This window comes from Sycon ciliatum, chromosome 9 (genome assembly GCF_964019385.1).
Source record: "Sycon ciliatum chromosome 9, ocSycCili1.1, whole genome shotgun sequence".
Classification (NCBI taxonomy): Eukaryota; Metazoa; Porifera; class Calcarea; order Leucosolenida; family Sycettidae; genus Sycon; species Sycon ciliatum.
The window spans coordinates 29,762,853-29,788,066 of NC_088651.1; the positions used below are offsets into that span (position 1 = coordinate 29,762,853).

A 25,214-nucleotide genomic window follows, 5' to 3' on the forward strand; every position below is an offset into this window, starting at 1 on the left:
CGTGTGACCGTCACGCAAGTCTATGACTGGACTGACAGTCTCACTATCGTTCATTGGATCAGTAATCCATCGAACAAATGGAAAACATTTGTGGCTAACCGCCTCAGTCAAGTCCAAGAGATATCGAAGAAGGTCGGCACTGTGTGGAACCATTGCCCGGGCCTTCACAACCCAGCAGATTTACCGTCGCGTGGGAGTAGTGCACAGCAGATCCGTAGTCCGTTCTGGAGGGGCGGACCAACCTGGATCACGGAGCCCAATGACTGGCCCACCGCATCCTCAACCGCAGCTACAGATGAGTCCAGTGTAGAAGTACGAGTGTCAGCCACCACCTGTAGTCGAGAATCTGATAAGGAATGGTGGCTCCGATTCAGTAAATGGTCGAGGGCACAGGGCATGGTGACTCGGATGTTGCAGTGGAAGCACACTGAGCCTCGTGCTGAACTCTATTTTGCAGCAGACAACGTATTGTACCGCATCGTTCAAGCCGCATGTTTCGCTGAGGATCTTGAGCTGATCAAGCAAGGTCAACCAGTGAAGCCTGGGTCGAAGGTGTATCAGCTTGCACCGTTTCTGGATGAGCATGGAGTGCTCAGAGCCGGGGGATGACTTCAGCACAGCGAGTTGGCGTATGGAGCCAAGCACCCAGTCCTGTTAGGCAAACATCATCTAACCGACTTCCTGTTGGAGAAAATGCATGTTGAAAGGATGCACCAAGGTGTAGAAGGAGTCTTGTCATTCATCCGTCAGAAATTCTGGATTATCGGTGGTCGACGGGCGCTACGCAACATTACTCAGCGATGTGTTACATGCCGCCGCTACAAGGCTAAGGCTGCCTCAGAAGTCTGTCCGCCGCTGCCAGAAGACCGAGTTGTTCACGAGAGGCCGTTCGCAACTACCGGCATCGACTATGCTGGTCCGTTGTACGTGCGCCGTGGTGAGTCATCTCCGAAGGTATGGATAGCATTGTTTGTGTGTGCCACCACCAGAGCAGTTCACTTGGAGGTGGTCGATAGTTTAAGTACTGAGTCATTCTTGATAGCATTTCGGAAGTTTGTCGCGAGACGTAGTTTGCCGTCTCGGATCAGGTCTGACAACGCTACAATGTTCAAGGCGGCATCTGACAAACGGAATGTGCCATGGTTGTTCAATCCTCCAGCTGCACCATGGCATGGAGGCTTCTATGAGCGAATGGTTGGTACAGTGAAGAGTGCCTTGAAAAAGGTAATGGGAACAGCGTTTCTGAAGGTCCAGGAGCTTGAGATCCTCTTGTATGAGGTTGAAGCAGTGGTGAATAGTCGTCCGCTAACTTATGTGTCGAATAGCCTGGATGAGCCACCATTAACCCCTGCAATGATGATGGGTAACATCTGGATGTCGTCAGAGAAGCCAGCAGGTACCCTGGACGCTGCGCAGATGTCCTCGAGATTGCGGTACCTCAGTCGGACACTGGAGCCTCTCAAGAATCGTTGAGAGGTGGAGTACCTAAGTCAGCTCAACAAACACCAACAGACCACGTCGCGCCCTTTAGCTGTGGGTGATGTTGTCTTTGTTCTCGATGATACCAAGCGCAAACAGTTCTGGTGTTTGGAACGGATCATCGAGTTATTCCCTGGTCGAGATGGTAAGCGTCGTGTTGCCAAGGTTAAGTTGAGTACCAGTACCCTGTTGAGGCCGATCCAAAGGTTAGTGCCGTTAGAAGTATCGTCACAGGACGTGGCTCCTGGGCTTGCAGATACCGCTCAACCTGCTATCGTCCCTCAGCAGCCAGCGTATGAACCGTCAGCACCGTTACCACCACGACGGCAGCAGGAGATGACGCGTTCTGGGCGCATAGTCAGAGCCCCGGATCGTTTTTGATTTGTGTGCATTGTTGTACGGCGGTGAGAAGCCCTTTGGTGGGGAGAATGTTGCAAACCACCAGTTCTCAATTGGGAAAGGCCTTCGCGCTTATGGCATTGTATTCGTTGCAATGTTGTATTTCGACTCCGCCGTACCGCTGATGTTGCGGCATGGCATACGCTATATGCGCTGTGTGTGTTTTGCTGTATACGCTGTTATGTTCAGTTTAATATGCGTACGTTTTGCATGTACGCTGTTTTTGCATGCTATAAATAGCTGGTGTTATTAGTGTTCATTGTTAATTATTCGATGAAGTGAATTATACTGTGTAAAGGAAAAGAGTTGTCCTCGTGCCGTGTGGTCGTACTACCCTGACAATTTAGAGAATCTTAGAGGGTTCACAACACTGAAGCACCCTATAAAAGAAGCTCTCATTCTCTCCTTTACTTCAGTTTTAGTTTTAGTCTAGTCTAGTCTGGTCTAGTCTAGTCTAGCAGTCGAGACTCGGTCTCAGCTCTCTGTCTTCGTTTACTTCGAGCTCGGATTTGATACTACTCACAACGTAAAACTAACAGTCTTTGTCTGTTGATCGTGTGGGGTTGAACTTGGACCAAGCCAGCTATATTGGTTGGCCCCTGGGTTGTGTTGGGCTTGTCGTGAGGCCACACGTTTATATTCAGTCGCCGCTCGTAGTGATTTCGGGGTCCGGTCACTGTGAGCCTGGGATGCGACACACACACACACACACACACACACACACACAAGCACATATTTATACACACACACACACACACACCCAGGCATCCGAACACATACACACACACAAGCATACAAACACACACAAATAACAGGTGCGTAGAGGCCCAATGACATTCAGCAGATCTCAGATACTTACGAACACCTTTTGGGGTACATTTTCTCCTTTTCTGGTTTTCTGAGCTTGCATTGAATTTGTATTGCATTTTCATCCATTGTGTTTCTTTTCCCCGTAAAAGAGGCTTCATACAGTGCTCCCGGGTCTCGGGGATTTCAAACAAACTCACGTTAAAGTCACATCTGTGTCGTATACAGAATGTTTTGGAAAACTCCATGGAATCGCCTGGAATGTCCCGTTCTTTTTCTTCCAAAAATTACAGTGCTCAATCGCATTTTGAACTGTGCATAGCACTTTCAAAACCTGACCAGCCTAGCCTGCAAGATATGCACTTGCAGGCGCGGGCGCCGACTGAGCGAACTGCACTGCAGGGTTGAACAGTATTGTATGGATCTGCAGTTTATGCCATCAAACCTTTTTTTTTGCGGGAAAGCTCTTTTTCACTTGTTTTCGTGACATTCAGGGATTTTGAGAGAAATCCAGGGATTCTATATGTCTTGTCAAGGGATAGAGATTTTGGTGGCTGGTCGGTATGGATTTGTATCCGCTTTATTATTTATTATTAAATGCTTGTTCTTTGTGGTTTCTCCGTGTCTTTCCTGTTGTCATTTCGTTTGACCTTCGTTTTCCATGCTCCTTCTGCACCTTCGTCATTTTGTTGTTATAATATAAAAATTGAGACACAATTAAGAGGTTGTGTTGATGTGTGTCAGGGGCCAGGGGAGAACAGCACTATTTCCATTTCACTTGGTCCCTATCCAAATAGCAAGGGAACGTCCGACTACAGCCGACAATCGCAGGTGGTACGCAAAGAGGAAAGGGCCTTTTAATGCTATTTCCTCTTTAAAGAACGCGTGCATTCAGATCCTACACAGAGAGGTTGCGTCTACCTGAGACGTAACGAGCAAGAGTTTGAAAGAAGGTCAGAACCCAGAATGGAATACGATGTCCAGATGTCCAGAGCAGTAACTGGGTACCGTCAAGAGGTTAAACCCGAATTATTGGATTAAATATTGTTACGTGCATGGGATACCACGACAGCAGCGCACAGTAAATGGAGCAACAAAATCTCCCTACATTTTCAGAGCTGCCCCACAGTGCCCAATGCAAAATTCAAAATCATGTATCCCTCTATAACTTTCTAATGTTCTGAAGTTTTAGGGAACGCGAAACGAAGATTATATGGCCTTAAGATTGCTGATTGAAGCTATGGGATATTTGCCCTTTTGCGGAAAATTCTCTAACGCAATGACAGATTCTGGTCGAAAAGCATTGAAATTTGCAGACCCTTCAAACCTTTTGGCACTCTCTTCCTTAAAATTCTGCTCCATTTCTTCATCAATATACCAAAAAAGGGGGGGGGGGGTATCAACATATCAAAACATTAACTAAACGAACCATAAAGAAGACTGAGAATTTTGTACCTTTTCTATCGCCATGATCCGCGAAGGACCTATGAGTCTCTGGGGAAGTCTCCGTTTCGGCATACTGTTTAATATCATATTCAGCTCTGACGCATTTTGTAACATACTCAAGTCAGAATGGTTTTCATGCTTTGGCGCTCAGCTATATTTCTGCAATATCAACTAAAGTAACGTTAGAAATTGTATGTTCTTAGCTTTGCAACACACCTCATGCTTGACAATAGAAGAACAATGACGGAAACTATATTTTACAGTGTTATATGTGAACTGCGCAGCCTAACCCAGTTGCATATGAATCATGTTGTGGGTTAGGAGTCTGGGTTATTTCTGAAAACAAGATCATGTTCTCTCTCACACCTCACATTTGCAACAGCAAAACCACAGTGCAGGGTCGGCTGCGGACAGCCACATTCGAATTTTCAGCCAACGAGAAGCGTACACATTCGGCCTTTTAGATTAGAACTACTATATCCTAGACTAGGTGTTTTGTGCACTACCCGGAACTAAGCAACAACAACATTGTCCTTGTGGCTTGTCGTTTGTAGAAATTTGTACAATAATCAGATCCAGACTTTAAGTGATGGTGTGTTCTCTGGTCTACCAAACCTCACAACACTGTAAGTATTCTCAATTACGCCACTGAACGCAGGGAACAGTTGTAGAACTGTGCACTTGTATATATAGAGTACTGCTGGATACGTGATGAACAAACCTCGCATATCTCTGAGCATTATTATCTGCTGCACTGATTGAAGGGAACAGTTGTAGACGCTGTGTGTGAAATGCTTTGTTATGAAGCCTCTGATTCTCGTAAGTGTCAGAAACGAACGAGCACACAGCACGAGGACAACTATTGACTCTTAACGCTTGACTCAGTCTAAGACCACTAGATAATTATAGCATGCAAATGACAGCGTATACAGTAAATCGCACACAGCGCATATAGCGTATACCATGCATGATGCATCAGCGGTACGGCGGAGTCGAAATGCGACATTCAAGCTAATACCAATCCATGTCACCAGCGAGAACTTGTGGGTTTGTAAAATCCCCCCCCCCCCTCCCCAAAGGACTTCTCAGCGTCGTACAACAGCTCACAAGTCAAGCGATTCGGGGCTCACTACGTGTCATCTGCTGCTGCAATGGTGACCAAGGTGGAATATCAGTGCTCACCACTTCTGCCAACTCAATTGTTCCAAGCTCGTCGATTTAGGCTGTGACAAATGACACGGTCACAGGCTTACTGTTTCGACACGTTGCAGACGCTGGACCTGACAACACACAACCTATCTCTGTGTTCCACACAGTCTCGCCCTCTCCTTTCCTTAGGCAAAGACTCCAGCTTCTTCTCGGCGTATCCAACCGATATCGACTTGCAATGCGCCGATATAGTGGGCTTTAGACGTGATCCTCCCAATGGTTTCTTGGCAGTATCACCCTGTTGTCCGTGTGCGACCTGGTAAGACGCACCGTGCTCCTGAACCTGACGCAGAGACATCCTGTAGATCAGGTCCGTCTTCATCTCAGATTCACATTGTTCCAAGATCACCTGCTTTGCCATTGCTAGCAGCACACGGGCCATCTTACCAATACTAGCGCTATACTCGGTGTCCACCTCGCTATCTTCAGTCATAGCAAACGTGGCCTCTAAATCATCTCCTCAGCATCTGTTCAGCACCTGCATGAGCGACACTGACTCACGCTGCTATCTAGTGTTCACGAGATGTTTGTCGCGCTGGATACCGAGCGTCTCTGTAAGTTTGTATCCCTGGTGATGTTTGTGCCTGGAGAGCACTATATAAGTGGTGCTCTTCAGGCACAATCTTCCTCAGCCTACTCAAGCTCAACTGATTAGGGGTGAATTCCCCGAAACACTGTGTCTTGATCAGGGAGGGGTGCTTTCTTGCAGGTTTGCCGAGTGGACGGTTCGGTGGACTTCTCATATCCTCTTGATGGCAGTCGTGAGTCAGTGAATTTAGAATTCGAGCCGGCAGGAATAGCGCAAGCACCCACATAGGGAGCAACACATACTTCCCCCATTATCGCCGAAGTCGCAACAACCTCTTCTTCACAATGTTGTACCATACAGCAAATGGTTAATCAGGCATGTCTTGTCAGGTCCGGTCATCTCTGACATAACAGCAAGGAGCCTTGTGGGTGTTGTGTAACGCACGCACAACAATTATTGGTCAGGTAGGTTCTCGCGTTGTACGTTTCCTGGAAGTGCTTCACTTCCTGGAAATGTGACTCCAGGCTTTGTGCAAAACCACGTCACTACGACGTTCTACAGGTTTCCACGATACCTCGGTGCTTTGTGCAAAGAGCCAAGACTAACCAACCGAGCTAAGTGCTAAGAGTGCAGAGCCAAGACGTGTGCAAGAACCAAAACCGTCACCGCAGTGACCGCACGAGAGATCAGAGTATCAAGCAAGCAATACCAAGAATGCAGCAGAACTTACCATAAGAAGCCGCTGAACTATGGCACGTTGTGTGAGCGGGCTCCCCAACGTGACCCTCATATACTCACATCGTACTCTGACGTGGGTGAGCGGGCTCCCCACGTCCCAGTTTGGTCTTTCTTCTCTCGATGTCTTTCTTTCTCTTTCTTCTCGAATGATCACCGTACGTATATTCTGCATTTCTGCTTACTGGCTGTGCACATTCCGGTTTGACTTGTTCTGCTATTTCCTGGAATCACCTCGCAACGATCACGCCATATATCTCTGAAGCACCCTATAAAAGAAGCTCTCATTCTCTCCTTTACTTCAGTTTTAGTTTTAGTCTAGTCTAGTCTGGTCTAGTCTAGTCTAGCAGTCGAGACTCGGTCTCAGCTCTCTGACTTCGTTTACTTCGAGCTCGGATTTGATTCCTCTCACAACGTAAAACTAACAGTCTTTGTCTGTTGATTGTGTGGGGTTGAACTTGGACCAAGCCAGCTATATTGGTTGGCCCCTGGGTTGTGCTGGGCTTGTCGTGAGGCCACACATCTATATTCAGTCGCCGCTCGTAGTGATTTCGGGGTCCGGTCACTGTGAGCTGGGGATGCGACACACGCAAACACACACACACAAACACACACACAAACACATATTTATACACGCAGACACACACACACACCCAGGCATCCGAACACAAACACACACAAGCATACAAACACACACAAATAACAGGTGCGTAGAGGCCCAATGACATTCAGCAGATCTCAGATACTTACGAACACCTTTTGGGTTACATTTTTTTCCTTTTCTGGTTTTCTGAGCTTGCATTGAATTTGTATTGCATTTTCATCCATTGTGTTTCTTTTCTCCGTAAAAGAGGCTTCATACAGTGCTCCCGGGGTCTCGGGGATTTCAAACAAACTAACGTTAAAGTCACATCTGTGTCGTATACAGAATGTTTTGGAAAACTCCATGGAATCGCCTGGAATGTCCCGTTCTTTTTCTTCCAAAAATTACAGTGCTCAATCGCATTTTGAACTGTGCATAGCACTTTCAAAACCTGACCAGCCTAGCCTGCAAGATATGCACTTGCAGGCGCGGGCGCCGACTGAGCGAACTGCACTGCAGGGTTGAACAGTATTGTATGGATCTGCAGTTTATGCCGTCAAACCTTTTTTTTTGGCGGGAAAGCTCTTTTTCACTTGTTTTCGTGACATTCCGGGATTTTGAGAGAAATCCAGGGATTCTGTATGTCTTGTCAAGGAATAGAGATTTTGGTGGCTGGTCGGTATGGATTTGTATCCGCTTTATTATTTATTATTAAATGCTTGTTCTTTGTGGTTTATCCGTGTCTTTCCTGTTGTCATTTCGTTTGACCTTCGTTTCCATGCTCCTTCTGCACCTTCGTCATTTTGTTGTTATAATATAAAAATTGAGACACAATCAAGGGCTTGTGTTGATGTGTGTCAGGGGCCAGGGGAGAACAGTAACTTGTATCGGTTTCACCCTACTACTGTCAGCACTGATAATGAAGTCTATCCATTTCCTCACTTTGTCTATGGAATCTTTTACATGTTTCTTGTTTACATCTTTATCACTTACTGAACCAGAGCGCAGTTGTACCCCTCTTATTCTCCCCAACACGTCTTTCACCTTCTTCAAGTTATTACTACTTTTGATGTTTTTTTCATTCTGTATTTCAACATTAGTTCCTATGTACTTATTGATGAGGCCAATATCTTTCTGGTTGAATGATTTATCAGTGTCAGTAATGAAAGAAGAAGTTATACCATCCAATGGTTCAGGAGTACTACCTCCAATGGGTTTGATGAATGAACCCATAACCGATGGAATTTGATGGAGGGCTGTTGTGATTGCTGCTTGGTTAGTCTGAAGTTGTCGAAGGAGCGCATCCTGCCGTTTATCGTTTTCCTCACTTTGTTTGGTTAATTTTTTAACAACAGGTTTTTGGAAGTCTTCTACAAACTCCTCCTGCTGTTGCTTGCCGATCCTTTTTTCCAGTGGACGTTGCTTGAGAATTTCCCGATTTTTGAGAAAGGTGTTAATGACCTCCTTCCGACGTTCAGGATTTTCTACTTGAGTAAAATGTGGCATGCTTATCTACCAATACCTTTTTTATTCTTCTCACTTCTCCAAGAACCTATCGAATCCACATCGGTACATCTCTGGCTGATATGTTGCTGTTTTATCAAGCATGAAAAATGAATGTGGTTTCTCTGTTGCCATATCATAGGCTTCCGCAAACTCGGTTTTCTTAAGATGTTTGGAGTGATCATGTGCTAGACATTGGACATCTCTGTTGTCTAAGCCCTTGTACAGGAGGAAGCACTTGGTATTTCTCCGCATATATTTCGGTACATCATAGTATGATTGACAAAGATATATACAGTTACATTTCTTGTTCCGAGAAAGACTGAAGTATTCTATCACTTTTGTCATGTGCTTTTTGTCAATCTTGATGTCATCAAAAATTATCACCTTATTTTCCTGATCATCGAGATCCTCCACTGGACACACCTTGTCTGGTTGTTCAATGATAAGTTTACCAGGAGATATTCCATTGTAAAACCCATCAAGAAGTTGATATTTTGGTTGTTGAAGATTTATTGTATTAAGGATGACCTTATCACACTTCAACCATGATTGTAGAAGTATATTACACAGTGTGTTTGTCTTCCCACATCCCGTTTGTCCAATCATCATGTAGTGACAATCAGGAAGCAAGTAGTGATGATTTATTTATTTATTTATTTATTTCTGCACCTACTGATGCTTTGTTGGTTTCTCCTTGTGCTCATCAAAGTTAATCATTTCCATGGTTTATACCTATAATGGATCATTTTTTATTGTTCCAACGCTCTCAAGAAAAAATATATACAGAGATAAGGAAGATGTAGAAGAGAAAAGGACATATGGATACGAGTTAAGAGTAACTCTCCATCACTGTAACATGATACTTTATACAGTCAGAAAGTGCAATAACTAGGCACAAAACTGACAGAGTACTGAAACATTCGACGTCCTGACACCTAGCTTCAACACATCTCCGTAGCGCTAACCGACAGCCTTCCAACTTGGAAGGTTCAAGGTTATGGAAAGACCAAAGAGTTGGAAGGCTGTCGGTTAGCGCTACGGAGATGTGTTGAAGCTAGGTGTCAGGACGTCGAATGTTTCAGTACTCTGTCAGTTTTGTGCCTAGTTATTGCACTTTCTGACTGTATAAAGTATCATGTTACAGTGATGGAGAGTTACTCTTAACTCGTATCCATATGTCCTTTTCTCTTCTACATTTATTTATGGCTCAACATCCGAGTTTCATAAGGAAGATGAGTTCTAAATTTGGAACAGCCTTGGAAGCTAATTCGACCAATCTTGATTCCTATGCCAAAAAAGGGAGTTATTTGTCATCAGTGAAGAAAAGCTGGATAAAGCTGGTGGAGATGTGAATGGTCATGATGACATGAACTTTCATCGAATTTGTCATCTTGGGTATGATGGAGTGAGTTCCACTTGTGCGGCACCAACGGGGTGGGTCACAAGTGAGATAGGAAAAGTGGATACTTCATTGAGGAAGCATGTTGATGATGATCAAACACGACTGATGGTGAGTGGTACACTGGAAATGAAAGGAAATCTTGACATGGGTGGAATGGAAATTGTGAATGTGAAGCAACCATCAACAGGAACATCTGTGGTGACATCAGAATATCTCAACACATCACAAAGACGGACTCTCTGGACGAGTGGACTCAATCAGATGGCAGGAAATCTTAACATGGGATTGAATCACATCGTCAATCTCCGACAGTCAACAGAGGATGACTCAGCAACAACAAAGGATTATGTTGACAGAAATGATGGAAAGGTGAAAATCAAATCCCGAGCTCATCAACCACTCCACCAGAAGCCATACTTCATGCTTTTCCTATTTACAAAAGTCCAACCAACAAACTGATTGTCATTGAGAATCTCTTCACAGTCGGTCAAGAAACAAGTGGTACCAGAAGACGTTTCCATGTACCGTATCGAGATGTGTTAGGAGAAAAAGCAATAAACCGATACATCACAGAAAATGATATAACAACGGCATATCTGACCTTCATCAACAACACATTGACATTACCAACTGTGAGTGGATACAATCTCATTGATGAATGGGAGCTGGTTTATCATGAGTACTGAAAATCTTAACTATATGTAGATAAAAAATGGAAATACGTCATTTGTTAATACTGTTGACCATTCTACCATTTGCTCTTGGTTGTATTCGTGATCCGTTGGATAAGGATGGACCCTGCTTGACAACAAAACCTCCTACTGTCATCCAAAGTGAAACAACGACTCCGGTTGACATCCCTAGTGAAACGTCAACACCAACAGAATATATCACTACACAACCACCTTACGATCGGACGAAACCAGGAAACGGGGATAATCCTCATTTGACAGACCCCAAACTCTATCTTTTATCTCTGATTGTAATTCCTATAGTTGGCGCTGTTGTATATCTCATAAAACGTTCCAGCTGTTCGATGAGTGTTGACCCTGAAAATGATACAAGAAACTTACAATGTCATCAGTCTAGGTTAGATTTTGATCCGAAATCATTACCAGATGTTCTTGGTGTGGACAATCTACCAAGATTACCCTCAACCTATGATGTAACTGGTATTGTCTGATGGGAAAAAGGAAAACGGTTTATGATAGAGAAAAAATGAGCAAATTTATGATTTTTATAGGAATTGCTTTTCTAGCTCAGTGTGTCAAAGTGAATGGGTTGGTAATAAACAAATGTTGGGAAGAAAATTAATTCTGGATTTGTGTTCCGCTTACACATCTTAGTCCACCTATTAATGTACCTGCAGTATCTGTACCACCGACAACACCGGCACCACCGACAACACCGGCAACACCGACAACACCGGAAACATCGGGAATTACATCGGGAACATCGGGAATTACATCGGGAACATCGGGAATTACACCGACAATATCGGGAACATCGGAAATTACATCGGGAACGTCGGGAATTACATCGGGAATTACACCGACAACATCGGGAACATCGAGAATTACATCGGGAACATCGGGAAGATCAAACAACTTGATAATACCTCCTTTTCCTTCTTCTTCTTCTCATCCCCATTACTGCTGGTGTATTTCACAGGCAAAGAAAAAAATATATCACAGAAAGAAAGATGAAAACCTTCACACTTTCGAAACCACCCACATCATGTAAAGATGATCAGGTGAAAAATACGTCTTACATACCCACAAAAGAAACCCTTGCTGAGGTGAGAGCAGCACTCAACTGAGGATGGAAACCCCCTATTACAGAAAAAGCTGATGAAAAACAAGAAAACAATCTTAACGCAACTACATGTTTCTTCTGCTTACAAAGATCAGGCTTATGCAAACGAATACAAACAGCCTCAAGTACTTTCAACTGACTAGCGTACCGTGCACGACAAAGAACAGAAAAACTAAAATCATCATACACCTGCAGACACTTAGGGTGAGACAACAGATGAAGAAAAACGGCAGACTTCTTACGATCACAATCACCATCCGATTCCTCGTCTCCACCAACCGCAACCTCGTCCCCCGTCTCATCTTCCAACTCATCCTCAGTGTCGTCCTCCGTGTCATTCTCCTCATCACCACCGATCGGTCCCAGGCTCGCTTCACGTTGCTTCACGTTTTGGCCCGGACAAATGTCCCACGTATCTTTCTCTCCCTTGGAAAGGTAACCTCTCATTATCCATGAGTCGCGTGGTCCGCAAAATTGTAACAAAAAAACGTACTACGCGGTACATTTTGTACCGGTTTTCACAACTGTACGTGCGTTCACGGTGAGGAAGGATGTCCTACCAACCCAACTCGCATCTAAATTGGTATACCAATTTGAGTGCCGACAATGCGGTAGTCGGTACATTGGTAGGACTCTTCAACATCTGAACGCACGTATCAAGCAGCAGGTCCCACTGCACATGCTGACTGGCTCGGCGCGGGCACTGCGACCCAAACGCGGCAGGCCACCTAAGAACCCTCGATCAGAGCCATCGTTAGCACAATTGCCGTCGACGGCAATAGTGCCTCCATTACCCGTATCGAGAGCCGTGGAGATGGATAATGTGCACATTGTCACTAACGTTATAACACAATGCACCATAACAACACAAGAAAGTACACCACAACAACATTCAGCTCAAGACCAAAGTGGACGCTGCGGCGAGGTGATCATGGTGATGCCCCCATCGCCATCGTTGCCGTTGCCTCCCCCAGAACCGCCACCTGCATCTGCCATCGGCAGTGCTGGGGCTGAGTCTGTGGTGTCGCTGGAACGGGCAAATACGGATGAGGTAAGCACTGAACATGAACAAGAAGAAAGAAGGCTGAAGGAAACGGAATTCAACAGAGAAAACAACACGATCAACATTCAAAGACCTAGACGATCAACGGCTAATTATTCAATGAATTATTACAGTACTGGATGTCAAGCACCGGCGAAGACACTGGGAACAGAAGATTTAGCAACAACAGGAACAACAACAATGACAACAACAACAATGGTAACAAATTACCATCAAGATCAAAGGAGGAGTCAACGAACAGAGGTTCAGCAACGTGAAGCGAGCCTGGGACCGATCGGTGGTGATGAGGAGAATGACACGGAGGACGACACTGAGGATGAGTTAGAAGATGAGACGGGGGACGAGGTTGCGGTTGGTGGAGACGAGGAATCGGATGGTGATTGTGATCGTAAGAAGTCTGCCGTTTTTCTTCATCTGTTGTCTCACCCTAAGTGTCTGCAGGTGTATGATGATTTTAGTTTTTCTGTTCTTTGTCGTGCACGGTACGCTAGTCAGTTGAAAGTACTTGAGGCTGTTTGTATTCGTTTGCATAAGCCTGATCTTTGTAAGCAGAAAAAACAAGAAAAGATATATGTGGAAATAATCCATCCCTTAGCAAAACTAAAAGAGGAAACAGTTGAGTATCCTGAAAAGATATCACGAGAGCTAGAAGATGGGAAATATATTGTTGATGATGAGATGGAAAATGTGTATAAGTTACCGATTGATGGTGGTGAATCATCCAAAGCTTAACCACCAGAAGTTGGCTCAGGAACCGATCCCACATCAGTCCTCGAAGTGAGCCAAGATTGGGTAAGTGAAAAAGCTGAAGTTGGCTCACTTCCGATTTCTCGGAGGGAGCAAGTTGGCTCACTTTTCTGGAATGGGGTTGAGCCAACATTGGATCAGTGGTTGGAGGTATAAAATTAGTACTTGGAGTTGTAAAATTAGTACTTGGATCTCACACACACATTTCTTTCCATGGAGCTGTAAAATTAGTACTTAGATCTTCCACACACATTTCCTACCATAAAGAATAAGAAGTGTACTGAAGGGTTAGAACTATAGCGTAGGAGAGACCTATCTCCTGGCAAGAGTCATTATCTCACACGTTCCCCTAGTAGTATAGGGGGAGGGGGCCGATCGAGAAAGTCGATTTTGGCTCACCGCCAGGTCAGCCAGAACCCCCTCGACCTATACTACTGCTACCGTATTTTACCGATTGTAAGTCGCCCTTGGTTATAAGTCAACCCCGTATCCGGAGGTCTCAATTCTGCGTTTAAAAGTTTTCACCCGAAGAAGCACTGCTAACCACTCCCTTCCACTAAACACAACAACAAAAAATAGTTGGCCTGACCTAACACATCTCAACTCTCACGTCCATTCGAGTCCACCGTACCTGACAAGGTCAATGGGATGCCTAGCACAAGATCAGCTGGGACGCGCAAGAACCAGACCACCCGCAAGCACGTACATACACACACTGTTGAAGATGAAAACAGCTGCGACAAGGTCAAGTCGTCGGCGGATGAGCTCCCGGAAAATAGAAGCTGGGAAGATGTCGGCTCCGAAATGGAAGACGAGAACGGTGGCTCTGATTCTGAAGCTTTCACAGATGTTCGTACCAGGAAGCAAAGGAAAGCCAAGAAGCCCATCAGAATCCGCTCACAGCCGAGGATCTGGCGCCGTAGCCCATAGATTGATTCTTCGCTCGCACGATTGTTCTTTATCTTCGTTTTGATTGCTTTGTATTGTGTTACGCAAGTTTTCTCCTATGCATCACCATTTTCACCAGGCACAGTACTCCACAAAATAGGTCAACTCCCTTGACAATTGCATTCCTAAATGTTTGCAGTCTGCGACACAAGACACATGAAATTAAGGCACTCCTAGATAGCTCCCAGATCGACGTGATTGGCCTTGCAAAGACATGGCTGGATAAGACTATCAGTAATGGAGAACTAGTCATCCCAGACTACTCCCTCGTGAGACTTGACCGTGGGCGCCCAGGAGGCGGCGTGGTATTCTCCTATCGCTCATCTCTTGCTCTCCAACCTCGACTGGACCTTGCGCAGGATGGCCTGGAAGCTCTTTGGTTACAGACAACGAATTCTGGGACACCCCACCATGTATTTGCTTGTGTCTACCGCCCACCAACTGAGCCAATCAGCTTTTGGACCCGACTAGAGAGAGCGCTTGACGGAGCCTCACGGATAACTCCATCAATAACTCTCCTCGGCGATTTCAACACGAATGGCAGACCGCCTGGTATTGATACCAGCAGGACACACTATCAAACTCGCTATCTATTTGACTTGGCAGGTGCATATGGTCTGGCAAACCACGTGGATAGTGCCACGCGCGTGACGCCCGACTGCCTCCAAGGTACCGTAATCGACCTAATCCTAGCCCGTCCCGAAACAGTAGCGATGTGCGATGCCATTCAGTGCACGATCAGTGACCACTTTGCAGTTCTTGCCAAGCTGGACATTTCCGTGCCCAAGCAGTCGACCAGTAAGCCGGCTACATCCACCCGAAATCTCCACAGTATCAATATAAGCGACTTCCGAAATGACCTTACTGCTGCTAACTTATATGCTTTTCCTGCTCAGGCTAACGTGGATGAAATGTGAAGACTGGCATTCAAAGTTTTTAACTGTTCTGGATCGCCATGCTCCATTCACTTGCAAGCAAAGCCGGAAACGCCCAAGCGAACCACCGTGGTCGGACAGAGAGCTGTATCAGCTCACTATGCGGAAGAACAGGCTGCACAAGCGTTGGCTATCAGACAAAACTTGCCAGCAGGCCCACTCAGCATTCAAACAGGCCCGGTCCGGTGCATCAAATGCCTACAGACGTAAACGGAACGAGTTCTTTCGAAACAAGTGCGCGGAGAACACGGGAAACCCCCGTCAGCTATGGTCCGTCATAAACTCCGTTACCGGTCGAAAGCGGACACATCAGGGGCCATCGTGTGGTGTGGAGGCGATTACGTCTGCTTTCGAGACTGTCGTCACCGACATCACTCGGCCATCCGAACTACTCCTGCCTGCGGGACCCCTGCAGAGCATTTCCTAGTGTCCTTTCTACCTGTCACAGTGGGTGCTTTGGAGCGCTTGCTGCAGCAAGTCAACCCGGCCAACATCTTGCCAGTGACCCAATTTGCGTTCCGTCATGGGCACTCTATGGAAGATGCTCTTGCCCTACCAACTGACAGAGTCGACACGGGGCGAGATGACGGTCTAGTTGTGGCAACCTGCCTTCTAGATATGTCGAAAGCCTTCGACAAAGTCAAGCACAGCATTCTTATCCAGGACCTTTTTGACATTGGCGTTACTGGAGGAGCACTGACTTGGTTCAAACATTACCTGTCAAGTCGCCAACAGCAAGTGCGCACTGGTACCGGACTCGGCAGGGTTGTTACATGCACCTGCGGTGTTCCGCAGGGTTCGGTCCTGGGGCCGCTGCTCTTCAGCATATACACTAGAGACGCACTGATTGTTACACCGATTGTTACCTGCCCGACTATGTCAATCCAGTTTGCAGACGATAATTATAGCCTTGACTTCCACCCGCCGCAGCGCTGACCTCGTTTCTTCTGAGTTCACAACAGCCGTCTCTAACCTAGGTCGCTGGCTAGCCTCCCGTGGTCTCATCCTCAACGCCACCAAGAGTCAGCTCCTTGTCTTTGCAGGATTCAATGGCCAGAGTCCCAACGTTGTGGTAAAGCGTGATGGCATACCCGTGCCAAGCGTCACCAGTGCCCGCTACCTTGGCATCATCTTGGATGAACGCATGGCATGGCAGCCCCAGGTCGATGCGAGCGTCATGAAAGCCAATAAGAAAATTGGAACTCTGTGGTGGACACGAAAGTCGCTAACACTTGCTAGCTGTGTGCTGTTCTTCAAGGCAGCTATCATGCCGGATCTACTGTATGGGTTCGTTGTGTTTAGCCCAGGTCTAACTCAGGCCCAGACCGACCGGCTCCAAGTAGCACAAAACCGTGGGGCAATAGCAGTTTATGGCCGGCCGGGGTTCTCTCGTGCCAGTGATCTCCTGGAACGCATGCAGGTGTTCAGGATTGGAGAAGTACATCGGCAGAAGGTCCTGGTCTTTGTCTGGAGGTGCATACACGCCAGTGCGAGTCCATCCCTCCAGGAGCTCTTCGTACGCTGCGCGGATCGTAGGACGCGGCTGGATCTCGCCCTGGGGCTCCGTCTACCAGCTACACGAACCCACGCCGGACGATCTCGCCCTGCCTCCCGAGGTAGTGCCCTTTGGAACGTCCTACCGAATGCAGTCAGAGTACTGTCGTCTCTCAGCAGCTTCAAAGCTGCCGTCGTACCGTGTGCCCTCCGATCCTCCTGATGGTATGATTAGAAACTTGCCCTGAGACAGCTTCCTGTCTGTGATTGATTTTCACTGTTTACCATTAATATTTGCCATGGCGACCCCCGTAAGTCCGTAACTGGCAGGGCAGGGTTGGGCCTTTTTTCCTCCCGATGTTAGTAGCAAGTACTGTCGTTAGCAGTAACTGTTAGTACTTTGTTTGTTTGTTTTGTATTTTTATTTTTTATTTTTATTTTATTTTCTATTATTATTTTATTCTCTTTACCAGGCGTGGGCCATCCCCTGGACTAACAAAATTCGTGCCTTATTATTATTTTTTACTGTTTCTGTTTTAATGACAGTCCACTGCACGCCTGAAAAAAGTACTTACATGTAGTTTATTAGGCGGGTTACAGAACTATCGACTTATCGTTCGCTGGCTTACTTGTAGTTTGATAACGCTTCGCTTTTCATTGAGATATCTACCATTCTCACTTTTTTCTCCTTATTTTCTCCCCAACCCTCCTTCCCTGTAACATAATAACATATTCGCTGCCTTGTCATTGAGCATTTGTGCTCGTTTGGATTTGCGAATTCAAATAAAGTATACAAACAAACAAACATTGAAAGTCTACTTTCATGACCAATGTTGATGATGTAAGGAGAGATTCCTAGACTCACCATTTTCTTCACTCCCCATAATCCAGGATAATTAATCTTGTTCTTAATCTTTTCTCCCTTTCCATCGTCATCATAACATTGGGCATGATTGCCCGTTTGACTTGCGATGTAAAATAAAAGCAATGCAAAATACAAGGAATACAACAAATCATGTAAACATTCCTTAGTTTTTTGTAAGATACTGATAGTTCCCGGTTATAAGTCGAATCCTGGTTGTAAGTCGACCCCACCCTTTCTCCTTCTATTTGTAGTCGTAAAAGGTCGACTTACAACCGAAAATATATGGTACTTGAACTAGACCGCCAAACAAGTCTTTGAACACAATTTTAGAAGGTTATCGCCACAGTCATCATGAATGAAGCTCAGAGTTATTATTATTATTATTATTATAGACAACACCTCATGGCATGAGAAGAAAATCAGCCAGTACGGGAGATGTGGGTGTTAACCAACCATGGTGAATAAAAGAAGAAAAGAGTTAACGCGCTTCATTAAAAACATTTATTTTCATTTCATAATTTCCCAACCTTTTTTTACGAAAACCCAAAGACATGTTTTAGCTGATCGCTTCCCAAATGGCCTTTAGATTTGCTAATTGAATCTATGGGTTATTTGCCCTTTTACGTAAAATTCTCTTAAACAATGACAAATTCTGCTCGAAAAGCAGTGAAATTCGCAGACTTTTCAAACATTATGGCACCCTCTTCCTTAAACTTCTGCTCCATTTCTTCATCAGTATAAAAAAACGGGGGGGGGGGGTATCAACAATTCGAAACATTAAATAGACGAACCATGAAGAAGACCGAGGATTTTGTACCTTTTCTATTGCCATGATCCGCCAAGGACCTATGAGTCCCTGTTGAGGTCCTCCTTTAGGTATACTGTTTAATATCAGATTCAGCTCTGACTCATTTCGTAACATATTCAAGCCAGTATTTTTCATGCTTCGGCGCTCAGCTATATTTCTGCAATATCAAACGATGTTATTATTAATTTTATATATTATTATGTGCTTAGTAGTGGTTGCGACTTCGGCGATGATTTGTAAGAAAAGGTTTGCTCCCCACACCGCAGCTCGCGCTATTCCGCGGACTTTACTTGACACTTGACTGACTCACGACAGCCAACCAGAGCACACGAGAAGTCCATCGAACTACGACTCGGCAAACCTGAAAAAAGGGGCCACTCCCTGCTCAATACACAGTGTTTCGGGGAATTCACCCCTCATCAGTTGAGCTTGAGTAGGCTGAGGAAGATTGTGCCTGAAGAGCACCACTTATATAGTGCTCTCCAGGCACAAACATCACCAGGGATACAAACATACAGAGACGCTTCGTTCTCTGTTAGTGCGTCTCGGAGCGTCTCTGTAAGTTTGTATCCGTGGTGATGTTTGTGCCTGGAGAGCACTATATAAGTGGTGCTCTTCAGGCACAATCTTCCTCAGCCTACTCAAGCTCAACTGATGAGGGATGAATTCCCCGAAACACAGTTGAGCAGGGAGTGGTGCTTTCTTGCAGGTTTGCCGAGTCGAAGGTTCGATGGACTTCTCGTGTGCTCTGGACGGCAGTCGTGAGTCAGTCAAGTGTCAAGTAAAGTCGGCGGAATAGCGCGAGCTCCGGTGTGGGAACAGACCTTTTCTTATTATGTGCTTGTTCACGTAGACATCAGGATGGCCTGCAGCTGCATTAATGGGCACGCCAATCTTGCAAACCCTCCAAACGTGTTCGCATAAGCCATTTCAAATAGATACGAAAGACCACAACAGTTTCTGAAAAAAAACAAATATGCGAAAAGAAGCCAAAAAATAGGGTGCCGACACCACTCGGGCACAGATGCCCACCCAACCGCTTCGGTCAACAGCAAGAGCACGGAACGCCTCCAGATCGACTTTGCTTGACAAGGAAAGTCCAATCCACTTGGCATCGTCTTGTAGTAGCGTTCGTAGTGTGTGTCTTGGTCGTCCCCTCCAGCACACTGGACGAGGATCTGCAAAGTAAGCTTCCATGGCCAGTGATGGTGGGGAGTCAGCCAGGAGCCGGAGGACGTGCCCAAAGAGCCTCCACCTAGCTCTCAAGATGATACTACTGAGAAGAACCGCGCCGGTACGCTCATAGAGCCTCTCGTTCCTGATCCGATTCGGGAACACAATGCCTGGGCGATATTGGAGTAGACGAGGGCAGGTGAGTACTTTAGCAGCTCCCCTGGCATGTTATCTGAACTACTTGACCTGCCATTATTCAATTTTCCAGCTGCCTGTGTCACCTCTGCCTCAGAAATGGGCCACTAAAGCCGGCGGTACTGAATAGCGCAATCCTGGTCTGCGAGGCCCGGCCGCCACAGAAACAGTGCACCAGGCTCTGGCGTGTACAACTTAGAAAAGTGGTCGGTGATTTGGATGGCTACTGAGACTGGCTGTATTACTTGTCTACCCGTTTCATCATGCACAATGATAGGCTGTTGTTTTTGTCACTGGAGTAGATGGACTGCATGAAACATCTGTGCTGTATCCTTCTTTGCTTCTACTTCCCTCGCCCGAGCGTCCAGCTCATTCGATGCTAGATCCTTTGCTCGCAGCCGGATTCGGTGTGGGAGGGTGTTCCGCCGATGCTTCAGATCAGCCACTTTTTGTGAATCCCTACTTGTAGTTATCAGCAGTCGCAGCCGCTTTTTTCTCTTCCGACCAGGAATGTAGCTAATCATCCATGAAACACTGTTGCTTCTTTGGGGGGCTGCGCCAGTCCAATGGTATTCTTTGCCGTTTGCTGTATGAAAGATGAGATTGATGTCCAGTGTGCTTCCAGTGTGGATGTGTCTACTGCGTCTTTGGCGATCCGATGGGTGAGTTGGGACTGGAAGTTTTGCCGGCAAGTGTGCTCGCTCAATCTATGAACCTGAAACTTCTGAGCTTTCGCGGTTCTTTTTTTTGTTGTTATGTGCTCACAGACCATAGATCCTGCTCAGACGGGCGCATGCGACAACCAGCCGATGGTCTGATTTCACCAGTGTCCCAGCATAGGATCGGGCATCTGTGAAAATCTGCTTCTGGTTGCTGCTACACAAGATGAAATCTATTTGATTATAGGAATAGAGCAACCGCCGTTTGCGTTGCGCTTTTAACCTGTCCAGGTTGTTAGATGCCTAGCTGGATGTTGAAAGGTAGTGTTACATGCAAAGAGACCAAACGACTCACAGAAATCTGCTAGCATAGCTCCGCTGTAGTTACGACGTCCACGACCATACCGACCGGTTCACGGTATGGTCGTGGACGTGGACTCACGCCTGAGTCATCCCTCTGGCCGAGTTTGGCATTGAAGTCGCCAGCCACGAGAACGAGCAAACTGGACCTTACCGAACCGAGGTAATCTTCGAGTGCTGAGTAGAAGTCGTCGAGATGGACATGAGCTGCTGCTACGTGGGTTGCCGTTGGCGCATGCACATTGACGAGAGATAAAGCACTTCTCTTGGACAAATTGATTTGTATCGCTGCCACTCGGTCTGATACTGACCATATCCGATGAATACGCTCAAACAGGCTGTTGTGAATAGAGAACCCATAATGCCTGTTCGCTGTTGGTAAGCAGAATATCCTGTAGTCACCAGCTAGTTCGTCGCAGCCGTCCTTTATTTCAGTCTCTAGTTTATTTTATTTTATTTTTAATTTTGTATTTCCGAAGGTCATCAGCAGGCTGCTGTTTCTTTAGGCTTGACGACAAGCCGCGGACATTGAATCAACCTACACCAAAGTCTTGTTCTGTACTATTGTCATTACGTTGAGACGAAAGCGTTCGAAGTGAAGAAGACATTGAGCTCCCAGAGGAGCCTGAGGAACGTCACCTCCTCATCCCCAACTCTGCCGTCGAGACAGGCCTACCCCTGAACAGCATTGGTAGCGAGTCGCTTATTCCGTTACAAAAGCCTGGCAAATCAAGGGGACCAGTCGCTCACCTACGGCTCGTGGTGCAGCGCTCAGCAAGATTCTATCATTGATTGTGCTGCGGAGGATCAACAACGACGTCGACAACTTCGTTGCACACACACAGAGTGGTTTCCGGCCCAGCAGAAACACCACAGACGTTGTGTGGTCATACCGATGGTTGGCGGCTCAATGCCAACGCTATCACTGTGCGCTGGATATCCTAGGCATTGATATGTTAAAAGCGTTTGACTGTATAAGCAGGCCATGGCTCATCTCGGTGCTGGTATCGTTCTTGCAGCTGGATGAAATCCAAATGATCAGTTACCTCCTCCAGGACACTGTACTGCGGGTTGTACTCCTATCCGCTAAGGGCCTGTCATTCCCCACTCTCCGCGGCACACCCCAAGGTGACTCGTTGTCTCCTGTTCTTTTCATTGTGTACCTTGAGGGTGTGCTGCGTGATGTTCGCCCTCTTCTTCTATCACCTCCCCCTGCCGATATCTCCCTGGGATTACCAACTGAAACTGCCTACGGCGACGCCGACGATGTTGATTTCGTGACTACTGATGGAGAGAGGCTGAGGACCCTCCTTTCAACCAAATCCAACAAGCTCCTCGAATGGGATTTGAAAGTGAATGAGACAAAAACAGACCACACGCACATCGAACAGCACACTGATCGCATCGAGGAGGAGTGGCAAACCACCGAGAAACTCGGTCCCTATTAGAAGATGCCGAGGATATACTACGACGACAGACACTGGCAACTGTTGTCTTTGGTAAACTCTGGACGCTGTGGATCCGTAGATCGCTAGTTTCGGAGGATCTCTGCATCCGGCTCTACAATGCCTTTGTACTCCTTGTACTCTGCTACAATTGTGCAACATTGGCACCAACGAAACAGCAGCTGAGCCGTATTGAGGCCTTCCACCGAAAGCAGCTGCGGGCGCTAATCGGCATTGTGTTCCCGAATCGGATCAGTAACGAGAGGCTCTATGAGCGTACCGGCGCGGTTCCTGTCGGTAGTATCATCTCAAACAATGTATCGTTAGAAATTGTGTTTTCTTAGCTTTGCTTCCCTTCTCCTGTAAACGGGTCTGTAGAATTCCATGCACATAGTTTAGCGTTGAAGTCACACACTAAAATTGTGGGCAAGTGTGGCTGGTTCTGTTCAAAGCTTGTTGTTGTATCCTTTTATTTCAATTCGCTCAGGGCACAGGCAATACTACCTTCTCACCGAAGAGAGGATTCTCCGATTCCTACCGAAAACCGCGATATGAATATTAGTCTGGGGGCCAGGGGGGTTATTTTTGAAGTTTCGTTCCCGGTGAGAGTGCACCAAGTTTTTTCGATTTGAATGTCAAGTATCTTCAAAATGCTGCAAGATGGTATGCCATTCAATCAAAATTTCCATCGGGAAGGTCATACAATGAAGGTGGAAAGAATTGATGATGGTTGCCTTGGTAACAAATCAGTTAATTCAAATTAACAGGAGAACTATGTAATATTTTGACAAAAATTCCTGCTGCATATAAACATATCCAATACGTATGACTAGTTGGCCAAGTTTGACTGAAAACAAATAAACTTCAGGGCCCCAAAGGTGAATTATAAAATCGGATCTACTTCAACTATACATTACTGTTTTGTTTTTGTTTTTGTTTTTATTATTTCAGTTCGTTGCCTCAACAGTACAAAGTACAAATATCAAGAGGGACGAACGAAAAAAGAAAATAAAACAGAGCAGAGAGGAAGATGCAACTGAAAGGAAAGAAAAACGGAGAGAAACGGAGAAGGAATGTGGACTGGGCGGATTCATGAACCATTACTAGAGAGAAATTGAGAAGGAATGTGGACTGGGCGGATTCATGAACCATTACTAGAGCAGGGTAATGCATGAACAGAAGGGGCAAGTCCGTCGATATTCATGTTTAAAAAATTCCAAGCCTTATTTTATTGGTGAAATACATTTTCAAAAAGGAGGGGATATAGGGATATAATAGCAATGAAAAGTACGAATGCCGCAGACATCACCACGCAACATGACAATTTGTTCAAGGTTTGGTTTTGTGTGTTTCCAAAATCGATTTTCACGTTCCGATCATCAGTGGAAATACGGAACTAAAGAGATCAAGGGAAAAACAAAGGTTAAAAATCCAAAGAAGTGTGACACATGACGGGTAACTTGTGGTAAGTATTACAAAAAGTGAGAACTAAAATAAAGAGTAAGTGTGACAAACGGGCATGAACAGTGCAGAAACAACTCATGAACACGGGGTGCAAACTCACGAAAATAACCTAAGTGCTAAAACATGTTCTTTTTGCTTACACAAATCGGGCTTATGCGTACGAATACAAACAGCTTCAAGGACCTTCAACTGCTGGACATAACGGGCACGACACAGTACAGAGAAGTGGGAATCATCATACACAATCAAACAATCGGGACGAGATAACAAATGCAAGGCAACAGCTGACTTCTTACGAATTTCACCCTCATCAGCTCCATCACCTTCCCTGCCACCTGACTCCTCCTCGTCCGTTTTATCCCCATCACCACCAGCCGTCTCACCGGCATCCGCCTCGTCTTCATCCGCCGCCTCGTCATCACCCGGCTCGTCGTCATCTGTATCCTCGCCGTCATCCGCCTCGTCGTCATCTGTATTCTCGTCATCCGCCGCATCATCACCCAACTCATATTCACCACCAGTCAGTCGTCTGATACCATCCATGTTCTCCTTCCTACGTCTGTCCCGTGTCACTGTCCTTACCTCATCTACTTCCCGAGATTGTGTTCCGTTTTGCCCCCGGCTTCCGGTCTCCTTCGATGCTCCGCGTGGGCCTTGGCCATTCCTAGCATATATTTCGGTTGAATAATTGGCGGTCGACCTCCGTGGTCTCTGGACCCACGGATCAAGCGCCGGAGGGTGCTGCGGTGTCCGCACAGCCGGATACTGTGTCAAAGAAATGGGCTCAATTTCTGTGATTGGCGGTACTGTCGTTGTTGCCGACTCCTCCCCAACCCCAGCCACCAACGGCACTGGTGGTGGCTCCGGTGGCGGCAAGGGCAACGGTGGAGAAGGCACATTCGGTTGGCTTAGTGATCCACCACTCTTCCTCTGCACCGTGTGTTCGACTTGCTCTGGTTGAGTCGGTGGTGTCGGTGTCCTTTCTAGATGTGCGTGTGGAGAAGTCAAATGATGAAATTGTAACGTCAATATACAGGAAACCAACAATTACCGGACAATATATCGTGTTTGACTCGTATTGTTCGTACCTGTATAAGGTCAACCTGGTGAAGAATCTGGTGGATAGAGCGCGGCGAATCTGTTCCCCC

General features: G+C 46.2%; 1 protein-coding gene across 1 annotated transcript in view; it reads left to right on the forward strand.

The window, feature by feature from the left end:
* Positions 1–25,214, forward strand: part of LOC135824423 (protein slit-like) — a 298,036-nt gene that overhangs the window by 151,424 nt on the left and 121,398 nt on the right. The window contains exon 8 of the mRNA XM_065337158.1: positions 4,686–4,757. Within this exon, the coding sequence (XP_065193230.1) occupies positions 4,686–4,757 (72 nt within the window). The remainder of the gene's footprint in view (positions 1–4,685; positions 4,758–25,214) is intronic.